This window comes from Saimiri boliviensis, chromosome 6 (assembly GCF_048565385.1).
Source record: "Saimiri boliviensis isolate mSaiBol1 chromosome 6, mSaiBol1.pri, whole genome shotgun sequence".
Lineage (NCBI taxonomy): Eukaryota > Metazoa > Chordata > Mammalia > Primates > Cebidae > Saimiri > Saimiri boliviensis.
The window spans coordinates 43897796-43910783 of record NC_133454.1 but is presented as its reverse complement, the minus strand read 5'-3'; the positions used below and the strand labels follow the sequence as shown (position 1 = coordinate 43910783).

Here is a 12988-nt window from a genome sequence, read left to right as displayed (position 1 = left end):
GTGTGAGACTCACTGCTAAGAAAAGAAAGATGGGAACTGGAGTCACGGTTGCTGTTCATTGCTGGTAAATACGAAAGAGAGTGAGCTGATAAAAGAGGAATTTAATAGTTTTAGATATACTTATGTGCAAGTATCCTTAAATATACATTTTTTTTTTTTTTAGAGACAGGGTCTCACTCTGTTGCCCAAGCTTGAGTGCAGTGGCACAGTCACAGTTCACAGCAGCCTCGACCTCCCCAAGCTCAAATGATACTACCACTTCAGCCTTCTGAGATGAGAAGCTGGGTCTACAGGCACATGCCATCATGCTCAACTAATTTTTGGTTTTTGGTTTTTGTTTTTTTCAGATGGAGTCTCGTTGTGTTGCCCAGGTTGGAGTGCATGGCTTAATCTCGGCTCATTGCAACCTCTGCCTCCCAGGTTCAAGTGATTCTTCTCCCTCCGTCTCCCGAGGAGCTGGGATTACAGGCATGCGCCATCACACTTGGCTGATTTTTGTATTTTGGGGGGTTTCCCCATGCTGTTCAGGCTGGTCTCAAACTCCTGGCCTCCAGTGATCTGCCTTCCTCAGCCTCCCAAAGTGCTGGAGGGGGAGCTACCACGCCTGGCCCAAATACCCTTTTTGAAGAGCAGGTGCAGTTGTGATTTTAGGACATCTTTTTACTTGGACCATTGGACAATGGAAATATTTTATTAGGATGCCCATTTGAGATTATTACAACAGGTTTTCTTTCAGGTGAATTCTGGGTAAAGCCATTGAGCCCTTGAATTGTTTTTTATATGTCACTTCTACCAGTACTTGTTTCAAAAGCATCTCTTATCTTACCATTCAACAAGTACGTGCCAGGCACACTGGCTTATTCCTTTAATACCAACACTTTGAGAGGCTTAGACAGGAGGACTGCTTGAGGCCAGAGGTTCAAGACCATCCTAGACAGCATAATGAGGCCTCTTTGCTACAAAATAATTTTTTTAATTAGCCAGGTATTGTTGCATGCACCTGTCATCCCAACTACTTAGGGGGCTGAGATGGGAGGATCACTTGAACCTGGGTGGTCAAGGCTTCAATGAGCTATAATTGCACCACTGCACTCTAGCCTGGGCAGCAGAGCAAGACCCTGACTCAAAAACAAAAACAAAAATATGTATGCTCTGTTCTAAGTTTTTGTGTTCTCCAACTTTTTGCTTATTGCTTCTCTACAAATACATCAGGTGCTTACCATAATCAGGGTACTTCTGTTAAATACTGTGAAGGTTTGTAAGAAAGTAAAGACACAACCTGTTGTTCTTAGTTGTTCATAATACTGTATTTGTAAAAGGTTAAGATTTAAGATTTATCCAGGTGGGGTGGCTCATGCGTGTAATCCCAGCACTTCCAAAGGCTGAGGCAAGTGGATCACCTGAGATCAGGAGTTTGAGACCAACCTGGCCAACATGGTGAAACCTCATCTCTACCAAAAATTAGCTAGGTGTGGTGGCACACACTTGTAATCCCAGCTACTTGGAAGACTGAGGTAGAGGAGTTGCTTGAACCTGGGAGGCAGAGGTTCCAGTGAGCCGAGATCGTGCCCCTGCACTCTAGCCTGTGTGACAGAGTGAGACTTCATCTCAAAAATTTAAAAAAAAATTAAGATTTAAATAACAGACTTTAAGACAGTATAGGGAATTTTTAAAAGGCATAGACCCATAAGGACAAAGAACAAAAGAGGGCAACAAAAACGCTTTTTGGATGCTGAAATGATTAAGTGGTATCTGACCAAGCACATTCAGGGTTCTAAGCCAGTGAAGGCAAAGACCAGAAACAAAGCGATTTTCTAACACAGAAATCCTAAAAGGTTCAAGAAGTAGCACATCCGAAAGCGCCTCTAAAGTTGAGGCTACAAACAGGATAATAAGGTGCAAAATTAAGGAAGTAGTTAAACTCTGTATCTATTCCTTATTTCTCATGCTCCCCCAGAAACACTTGTCAGTCATGAGCTCTCCCAGCAAGAAACCCAACTAGCTCAAAAGAAAAGAACTAAAAGTACAAATGGTTCTACAACATTATTCCATAGCTTAGCGTGTAGTTGACAGGCTCAGCCCTGCCACTGGTACAGGGCTTTTGAGGTAGGTTTTGGCATGTTACTTGTATAGCTGAACAGGTAAGTAAGGATTGTCAACATTTAAAGAAAGTATTTTACATGAAGAACCCAAAGCAAACAGATACAAGGGAAAAAATAGATGTATGATGAAGGACCTATAAAGCAGTCTACAGTCATGTAAAGAAAGCAGATTATAGAATTTTAGTTTGGGCCAGGCACAGTAGTAACTCATGCCTATAGTCCCAGCACTTTGAGAGGCCAAGGTGGGCAGATCACTTGAGCCCAGGAGGTCAGGACCAGGCTGGGCAACATGGCAAAGCCACATCTCTACAAAAAAAATACAAAAATTACCTGGGTGTGGTGGCACACATGTATAGTTTCAGCTACTCGGAAAGCTGAGGTGAGAGGATCACCTGAGCCTGGGAGTCAAGGCTGCAGTGAGCTGTGATTGCGCCACTGCATCCCACTCCAGCCTAGGTGACAGACCCTCACTCAAAAAAAAAAAAAAACTTTATAGTATAATTTTATTTCTATTTATATACATATATTCATTTTATATCATTTTAGTATTTAAGAATATATTCACCAGAGTACTCACCTCCACGAAGTAGAATTGGGAAACATTCACCTTCTATTATCTAGTTTATTTTAATTTGTCAAAAATGAGCATATCATTAGAAGAAATTTTCTTGGAGGCGAGGGATGCTATATAAAATGTCAAAAATATTCAGGTGTCTGCTAATTATTTTGCTGGTATTAAATCATATTATTCAAGCTGGGCACAGTGGCCCACATCTATGATCCCAGTGCTCTGGGAGGCTGAAGCAAGAGGAACACTTGAGCCCAAGAGTTCAAGACTAGCCTGGGCAATGTAGCAACCCCATCTTCCCTCCCTCCCCCCAAAAAAATTACCTAGGCATAGTAGTGTATCTGTAGTCCCAGCTACTCTAGAGGCTGAGGCAGGAGCCCAGGAATTTCAAGTTACAGTGAGCCACAGTTACACCACTACATTCCAGCCTGGGCAAGAGAGACCTTGTCTCATAAATATATACAATATGTAAATATATATAAATTCAGTTAGAATCATGCCTTCACCCCACTCCTTTCTTGCAGAGTGAAATCCACATGTCTGAAGAAGCTATACAGGATATACTGGAACAGACAGAATCAGATCCAGCATTTCAGGCACTCTTTGATCTCTTTGACTATGGTAAGGAGACCATTTATTTCAACACAGAAAAAATGGCTTTTCCAATTTCTTTGATAACTTAACCAGAGTGAATCAGTATTCCCCAGAGTATCTAAAAAAGTTCTTATTTTCTTTTTTTCTTCATATATATATATATATATATTTTTTTTTTTTTTTTTTTTTTTTTTTTTTTAAGAGACGGGGTTTCACCATGTTGGCCAGGATGGTCTCGATCTCTTGACCTCATGATCCGCCCACCTCGGCCTCCCAGAGTGCTGGGATTACCGGCGTGAGCCACCACGCCCGGCCAAAAAGTTCTTATTTTCTTTTTTTTTTTGAGACGGAGTTTCGCTCTTGTTACCCAGGCTGGAGTGCAATGGCGCGATCTTGGCTCACCGCAACCTCTGCCTCCTGGTTTCAGGCAATTCTCCTGCCTCAGCCTCCTGAGTAGCTGGGATTATAGGCACGCGCCACCATGCCCAGCTAATTTTTTGTATTTTTAGTAGAGACGGGGTTTCACCATGTTGACCAGGTTAGTCTCGATCTCCTGACCTTGTGATCCACCCGCCTCAGCCTCCCAAAGTGCTGGGATTACAGGCTTGAGCCACCACGCCCGGCCCAAAAGTTCTTATTTTCATTAGATCAAACATTATGTGGATATGTTAAAGGAGGTTTTTTGTTTGTTTGTTTTTACTTGAGAAACTTTATTAATGTGGAGAGAAGTTTTGTTTTTTATTTTTGTGGCATTTTTACCAGTCAACAGTGAATGTGTTTATGTCTGCCACTATACAAATGTACTAAACACAATTGAATGATACAAAGGGAATACAAAAAACTGGCTGTCATCCTCAATCTTATGATTTAGTGCAGTAGTTCTCAAAATATTGTTCCCCAAACCACCAATCTCAGCATAATATGAGAACTTGTTAGGAAAAGCAAATTACTGGGCCTTCCAGGACATTGTGATACAGGTTAAAGTTTAAGAAACCCCTATCTGTTGGAAAAATCTTTGTACTTGTAAGTGATATTAAAAGCAACATTTTTAAATCATACATAAAACCCTGAATCAAAGTTTAACATTTGCTTAATCACCCCCAAGCTGTATTCATTGATGCCTATTTTTTGTTTTCGTCATTTACTAATTATTTCTCTATTCCCTTTTTAACAGGTAAAACAAAGAATAATAAAAATATATCACAAAGTATTTCCAGTCAGCCTATGGAATCCAATCCCAATATAGTCTTAACAGATGAAACTAATCTAGCAGTTAAAGGTTCTTTTGAAACAGAAGAATCTGGTAAGAATTTGATTTTGTTAATATCACCAATCCAAATCTTGATATTAGTCTCAAAAATCAAAGGCAGAAAATATTGTTAAATTTGGAAGTAGAAGATGTTCAGATTATCACAGGTCATTTTTGTACTTTTAGTTTTCTCTCCATTAAAAACAATTATAAGGTTTTGGTAGTTTAAAAAAAAATTGGGGTATTCATTCATTTACTATAAGCTTTTTTGGTTGGTGTATGTTTGTTTTTTTGAGACAGGGTCTCACTCTTGTCATCCAGGCTGGAGTACAGTAGCACAATGGTAGCTCACTGCATGCAGCCTCAAACTCCTTGCCTCAAATGATCCTCCCAACAGTTGAGAAGCAGAGGTAGCATTACAGGCATGAGCCACCACACTCAACCTCATCCCTTTGTAATGCAGTCAATTCTTGACATGCACAATTTAGTTTTAATAATGTTGTTCAATTGGTCAGAAGTCTATAATGTTTATTTTTATTAAAGTACATCTTTTCTACTCACCTGTTTTTAAATGTTACCACCTGCTCCCACCACTAAAAAATATAATGGCTTCCAGTGTTCACATCCTGTCTTCCAGAGACAAGTTTTGGAGAATCTCCGACTACGTGCCTTCTTTAATTCCTCTGCCATCAATGAAGTCCAATTCTCCATTTCTTCTTAGGCTGAATTATAGTGGGTTGTGTTTTTCTCAGTATATATAGTCTAGAAGGTTGTGTTTCACTTGAGTTCTGCCCTGTTCAAAGTGAAACTTGAAACTCTGCTTTCTGAGAAAGTCTTTCTACTTCACTGAGAACCTATTTATCCTGAATTTGTGTAGCCTCTACACAATTTTCATGATTCTCCCCACAATAAGGATTCAGATGTACTGTGTACTCAATATCTATTAAGTGTCACATTTAATACAATTAGAGTAGTCCCCTCTTACCTGTGGGACATGTATTCCGAGGCTGCCAGTGGGTGCCTAAAATTGGGCAATACCAAAGCTTATACAGTGTTTACTGTTTTTTCCTATTTGTATGGTAAAGTTTAATTTAAAATTAGGCGCAGTAAGAAATTAACAATAGCTAATAATAAAATGGGGCAGTTATAACAATATATTGTAAAAATAAGTTATGTGAATATAGTCTTTCCTCAAAATACCTTTTTTTGTTTGTTTGTTTGTTTGTTTGTTTGAGACTGAGCCTTGTTCTGTCCCCCAGGGTGGAGTGCAGTGGTGTGATCTCGGCTCACGGTTCAAGCAGTTCTCCTGTCTCAGCCTCTCAAGTGGCTGGAACTAGAGATGTGTGCCACCATGCCTGGCTAATTCTTTGTAATTCTAGTAGAGATGGGGTTTCACTGTGTTAGCCAGGATGGTCTTGATTTCCTGACCTCATGATCTGTCTGCCTCGGCCTCCCGGTGTGCTGGGGTTACAGGTGTGAGCCACCGTGCCCAGCCTCAAAATGTCTTATTTTACTGTACTCACCTATTTTTAGACTGTGGTTGACTGTAGGTAACTGAAACCAAAGAAAGCAAAACTGCAGGTAATGGGAGACTGCTGTACATGCTAGTTGACATCACTTTTCTGGTTTTTTAGAAAACATTTTTCATACTGGTTCAAGTTAATGTCTCTGTCCTAAATTGTGAGTGCTGTAAGACACAGTATATCAAAAATGCTGTGTTGTTTTCTGAAACACTTTTTCCAAGCCAGGCACAGTGGCTCATGCCTGTAATCCCAGCACTTTGGGAGGCCAAGGAGGGCAGATTACTTGAGGCCAGGAGTTCAGGACCAGCCTAGCCAACATGGTGAAACCCTGTCTCTGTCAAAAATAGAAAAATTAGCCAGGTGTGGTGGCACTTGCCTATGATCACAGCTACTCAGGAGACTGAGGCAGGAGAATCTCATGAACCCGGGAGACAGAGGCTGCAGTGAACTGAGAATTGCACTACCGTACTCTAGTCTTGGAGACAGAGTGAGACTCTGTCTCAAAAAAAAAAAAAAAAAAAAAAAAAAAAAAAAAAAACAAACAAACACCCTTTTCTCTTACTCAGTTTATGATACCGTCTTTATTTTTTAAGGTCTCCTCATACAGTGCCTCATTTATAATGCTTTCTCATGTGGTGCCTTTTGTTCCTGTACCATTACAATTTTTGCCATGCTTTCTTATGACTTCCTATTTTATAGTTGGTTCCTTAACTAGACTAACCTCTCCAAGATTAAAGACTGGATCATTCATCTTTGTATCCCAGTAACCAAGCATGGTTGGTCTTCAGTAAATATATGTTTAATATTAAACAGTACACAATGAGATCAAGTGTCAGTCATGCAAAATGTACTTGGCCTCATTTCACCTTTAAGAATATGTCAGGGCCAGGTGCGGTGGCTCACGCCTATAATCCCAGCACTTTGGGAGGCCGAGGTGGGTGGATCACGAGGTCAAGAGACCGAGACCATCCTGGTCAACATGGTGAAACCCCGTCTTTACTAAAAATACAAAAATTAGCTGGGCATGGTGGTGCACGCCTGTAGTCCCAGCTACTCAGGAGGCTGAGGCAGGAGAATTGCTTGAACCCAGGAGGTGGAGGTTGCAGTGAGCCGAGATCGTGCCATTGCACTCCAGCCTGGGGTAACAAGAGCGAAACTCCATCTCAAAAAAAAAGAATATGTCAGATAGGTCAGGTGTGGTGGCTCATGCCTGTGATCCCAACACTGGGAGGTCGAGTCAGCAGATAAAGCCAGAAGAAATGATAGAAGTTGAAAAAGTTAGCATTTCAAAATAAACTGCATGTTTGGAGCCAGTGTTTTTTTCTACCTATTGAAATACTCGATTTTTTTTTTTAAAACCTTTTTACTTTTTCCTTCGTTGTATCATCTGTCTTCCGAGAAGCATAGGAAACAGTTTGACAATTATGTAAACAGTCATCAGTAACGGCTGGGCGTGGTGGCTCCTGCCTGTAATCCCAGCACTTTGGGAGGCTGAGATGGGTGGATCACAAGGTCAAGAGATGGAGACCATCCTGGCCAACGTGGTGAAACCTCGTCTCTACTAAAAATACAAAAATTAGCCAGATGTGGTGGTGGGTGCCTGAAGTCCCAGCTACTCAGGAGGCTGAGGCAGGAGAATCGCTTGAACCCTGGAGGTAGTGGTTGCAGTGAGCCAAGATCATGCTACTGTACTTCAGCCTGGCAACAGAGCAAGACTCAGTCTCAAAAATAAAAATAAAAATAAGTCATCAGTAATTAGAAAGTACCTGTAAATTTTTTGATACACAGAAAATGAGAAATACAGTGTATCAGACTTCCACTTACTGGTATACAAAGATTAGTTATATCCTTGGCAAAATAAGTTTTATGGCAAAGATGACTACCTCAGAAGCTGAACATATTTACCATATCTTTATAACTTCCTGGTACTTTGCAGATGGTCAGTCTGGTCAGCCCCCATTTTGTACATCCTATCAGAATGATGACCCATTAAATGCTTTGAAGAATAGCAACAGTCATGATGTGCTTAGACATGAAGACCAGGAAAATTTTTCCCAAATAAGCTCCAGCATACAGAAAAAGGCTGTACTCATTGAACAAAAGTGTGACATTGACATTACTTTTGAGTCTATGCCTCATTTGAATGACTTTAACCAAAGAGGGAATTCTAATGCTGAATGTAATCCACATTGTGCTGAATTATACACCAATCAGATATCTACTGAAACTGACATGGCTATAGAAATTGAAAAGAACTCTTTGTCTTCAAATGTACCAAATGAATCTCAATTACAGACTGAACAGCCTGATATACCAATTACTTCATTTGTTTCACTTGGTTGTGAAGCTAACAATGAAAACTTAATTCTCTCTGGGAAAAGTTCTCAACTTTTATCCCAAGATACTTCATTAACTGGAAAGCCATCTAGAAAAAGTCAATTTTGTGAAAATTCTAATGATACAGTAAAACTTAAAACTAATTTTCATGGTTCGAAGTCACCAGATTCTAGTGAAATTCACAAGAGTAAAATAGAAATTAATAATGTTTTAGAACCAGTTATGTCGCAGCTATCAAATTGCCAAGATAATTCTTCTCTTCAAAGTGAAATATTACCTGTGTCTGTTGAAAATTCACATTTAAATGTATCTGGAGAACAAGTAGAAATTCATCTTGGAGATTCACTCTCTTCTGCTAAACAACCATCTAATGATTCAACATCTGTTGAGTTAGATCTTACAGAAAATGAAGCTCAGCCATCCAAGTCTGAGAAGTCACAAGAGCCTTCATCTTCTGTAAAAGAAGAGGATACTATTTTTCTTTCTTTAGGTGGGAATAACTGTGAGGAAGTTGCACTGATGCCTCCAGAAGGTACTTCTATAGAAAACAATGACCCTCTTCCTCCAGAATCTGTGTGTTCTTCACTAGGAGATCCTCACCCTGAGTCCCAAAATACTGATGAAAAACATTCTAGCAACAACTCAGAAGAAATAGATGCATCAAATATCGTCTCTCTCAAAGTTATCATTAGTGATGATCCATTTGTTTCCTCAGATACTGAACTTAACAGTGCTGTTTCTAGTATCAATGGAGAAAACCTGCCAACTATAATCTTGTCTTCTCCTAATAAATCACCTGCCAAAAATGCAGAATTAGTTAAATGCCTATCTTCTGAAGAAGCTGTAGGTGCTGTAGTTTATGCTGAAGTAGGGGATTCAGCCTCAATGGAACAGAGCCTTTTAGCATTCAAACCTGAAGACTCTGCAGTAAACAACACTCAGAATGAAGATGGCATTACTTTTTCAGCTAATGTTACACCATGTGTTTCCAAGGATGGAGGATATATACAGTTGATGCCAGCCACGAGCACAGCTTTTGGCAATTCAAATAACATTCTGATAGCCACCTGTGTGGCTGATCCAACAGCCTTAGGAACATCTGTAAGTCAGTCTAATGTAGTGGTGTTGCCTGGAAATTCTGCACCTGTGACTGCTCAACCTCTACCACCTCAGTTACAGACACCACCAAGGTCAAACAGTATGTTTGCTCTCAACCAAGCTGTATCACCAAACTTTTCACAAGGTAACTTTAGTAACATAATTGAAATTTGTTTCTCTGGGTTGGGATCTAATTTCTTTTGTATGTGATGTTATTGACTGGGATGTAATAACTCATGGATAGTACGAGAAAAGATTCTGAAATTTGTATTATGCTGCTGCTTTATGATAGCTAATTCAAACCTTGTTTTAATCTAGTAAGCTATGGGCTTTAGTAGTTTTTTTCCTTTCCACATATACTCTCAATCTGTGTGCTAATAAGCTACAAGAAACAGAAAAGACAGACTGACTGATCACCAGGCTGTATAAAACCCAATGTTGTGGGGGAGTTTTTAAAAATAGCTGTTACAGTTACAGTCTTCAGGGAATTTATCATTTATTTGGAGAAACTTTCGATAAAAACTCGAATTTCGACTGGGGTTGGGGGGTGGCCCCCGCCTGTAATCCCAGCACTTTGGGAGGCCAAGGTGAGCAGATCACCCAAGGTCAGGAGTTCGAGACCAGCCTCACCAACATGGTGAAACCCCATCTCTACTAAAAATACAAAAAAGAAAATGAACCAGGCATGGTGGCAGGCACCTGTAATCCCAGCTACTCGGGAGCCTGAGGCAGGAGAATCAATTGAACCCAGGAGGTGGAGATTGAAGTAAGCCAAGATTGTGCCATTGCACTTCAGCCTAGGCAACAAAAGCAAGACTCTGTCTCAAAAAAAAAAAAAAATTAATTTCTTCTTTTATAAATCCCAATTTTTCACTGCCTTCCACCTTCTAGAATTGATCCCTGTCTTTAAAATCCTCTGTTCATGTCTGGGCACAGTGGCTCATGCCTATAATCCCAGCACTTTCGGAAGTTGAGGTGGATGGATAACCTGAGGTCAGGAATTCAAGACCAACATGGTGAAACCCTGTCTCTACTAAAAATACAAAATTTAGCTGGGCATGGTAGTAGGCGCCTGTAATCCCAGCTACTTGGGAAGCTGAGGCAGGAGAATCACTTGAAGCCAGGAGGCAGAGGTTGCAGTGAGCCAAGATCATGCCACTGCACTTCAGCCTGGGTGACAGAGCAAGACTCCATCTCAAAAAAAAAAAAAAAAAAATCATTTTTTCATAGGGGCTTTTGTGGCATTTATTGCATACTGTGTTATATGTAGTTAGTGATGGATATGCCTGTCATGTTGATAATTTTTATTGTGTTTTCCTCAGAGACAGAGCTTATGGCACATTCATTTACATTTCTTTATGTGTTGGTTCCCAAGCTTCCCTCCTTTCCCTTTTTGTTACTTTATAAACATAGGATAAAATTTCATTAAATATCAACAATTAGTATTAAACATAATGGGTCTGTTTTAGGTGCTGTTAAAAATTCCATAAAGGAGAGGTCAGAATGGAGTAGAGAAGGTAGGCCTTGAGCTAAAGCTTAAACAATTAAGGTAGGATTTGGACTTAAAGGACTTTTTATAACTTAATCCTATAAGTTATAAAGAGAAGCAGCACCAGCATAGATAGAAATGCCATAGTGGGTTGCATGAAAATGAGGGATCAACCTGACAGTAGTTAATGTATTAGGCAAAAGTTTATTTATGGGACAGGACTAAATTACAGTAGCCACAAACTATATTGTTGAATTCTAAGGACCATATAGTAACTGTAATTTTACAGTTACAAAAATTACAAAATTATAATTTTCCTTCCATAGTTTTGTCCAATTACGTGTTTACCTTACCCCTTTTTGGGCCAATACCATTGAGATACGTAATAGGTTGGGGTTATGAGCGTACTCCTACAAATATTCAGTTGGGGTTCTAATTTTCTGGTATAAGACTCAGATTTGAAACATTCACCACTCATTTTCTAACTAGTTTCATTATTTTTAGAGGAATCCAGTTATGATTATCATATAATTTCTTGGCTGTAGAGTCTTATAGTTGCTCAAGATGGTTCACTGTGACTGAATAACACAAGACCACCTTAATATTTGCATTGACTTTTTCTTTGTTAGCCTTGCTGTTGTTCCTAAGTCCGTTTTTGTTTTTTGTTTTTTGTTTTTTGTTTTAAGGAGAGTAGATCATAAGAAAGAGTGATTGTTCATAACATTTATTTCAAAGCAATAATTAATTTGGTGTGTTGTACCCAAACATTTGAAAGAACATCTTATTTTAACAAGAATTGTTTTTTTAGGATCCGCCATAATAATTGCCTCTCCAGTCCAGCCCGTACTCCAAGGAATGGTAGGGATGATCCCAGTATCTGTGGTTGGACAGAATGGAAATAACTTCTCTAGTCCTCCTCGGCAGGTAAGATTTATGAACTGAAAATGGTGCGGTGATGCTTTTCAAGCTTACTGGAATTAATGGCTTTTTCTCTTCTAGGTCCTTCATATGCCTTTGACAGCACCTGTATGCAATAGAAGTATTCCTCAATTCCCTGTCCCTGCAAAATCTCAGAAGCCTCAGGGACTAAGAAACAAGCCTTGTATAGGTACCATTTTTAAGTTCATTCTTGTCAACTTTATGTCTATATATTCATTTGTTTGCAGCAACACCTCAGTGTTTTCTTTTTGAATACCTAAACCAACAAGTCATCACCCTACATTTGCTAATAACAGATGTCATAATGCAGCCAACTGTTACTGAACAGCTTTGGTTCTGAGAAAAGTGTTTCCTTTGTTGATTGTGTTAGCTTTTGCCCACTAGTCCTTGGTTTGTTCTTTGCAGCTACCCTAAGTTAAGTGTGATCCCTATTTTTCCCAACAGCTTTCAAGTGTAGTGAATGGCTTGTATAACTGTATGAGACTTCAGAGCAGTTCTTGTATTTTGGTGTGTATATGAAATACTTGGAGATTTTGTTAAATGCAGGTACTGAATTAACAGGACTGGCACAGGGCCTGAAATTCTTCATTTTTAACAGCTCCTAAGCAATGCCAGTGCTGCTGGTACTGGACCATACTTTGTGTAGCAAAGCTTTAAAGTTTGCAAATTACCTTCCTTTGTTCGCTACTTCAGCCAGCTTCACAACTATCTCTTTACTCGTGTGAAAAGCCTGGTAGTCATTCTTAAAACATATTTTTCCTCTCTTTCTTAGTTCAAGTATCTGTCACTTTTCATCTAAGTTGTATCAATAGTATTTTGTAGTCTCCCTTCTTTTAGTCTCTATTGTTTGAGATCACCTCATATCTACTTGTTGAGTAACTTTTTTTCCCCTAAAGTATAAATCTGAATATGTTGCTTCCCTGCCTAAAAATCTTTCAGCAACTCCCCTTTGCCCACAGCATAAAATTGAAATTTGTCAGGGTGAAATAAATGCATACATTTGTTGTCTCATCACTATCAACCTCTCCATTCTAATCTCCTACCACTTCCCAGCAGGGACCCTTGTACAAACCATAGTTGCTGTTCACC

General features: G+C 39.5%; 1 protein-coding gene across 3 annotated transcripts in view; it reads left to right on the top strand.

The window, feature by feature from the left end:
* NPAT (nuclear protein, coactivator of histone transcription) overlaps positions 1-12988 on the top strand; it is a 67608-nt gene that overhangs the window by 43298 nt on the left and 11322 nt on the right. For all 3 annotated transcript variants that reach the window (XM_074400534.1, XM_003923742.4, XM_074400535.1), the window contains 5 exons: positions 3195-3291; positions 4439-4567; positions 7973-9616; positions 11769-11884; positions 11960-12068. In XM_074400534.1, coding sequence (XP_074256635.1) covers positions 3195-3291; positions 4439-4567; positions 7973-9616; positions 11769-11884; positions 11960-12068 — 2095 coding nt within the window. The remainder of the gene's footprint in view (positions 1-3194; positions 3292-4438; positions 4568-7972; positions 9617-11768; positions 11885-11959; positions 12069-12988) is intronic.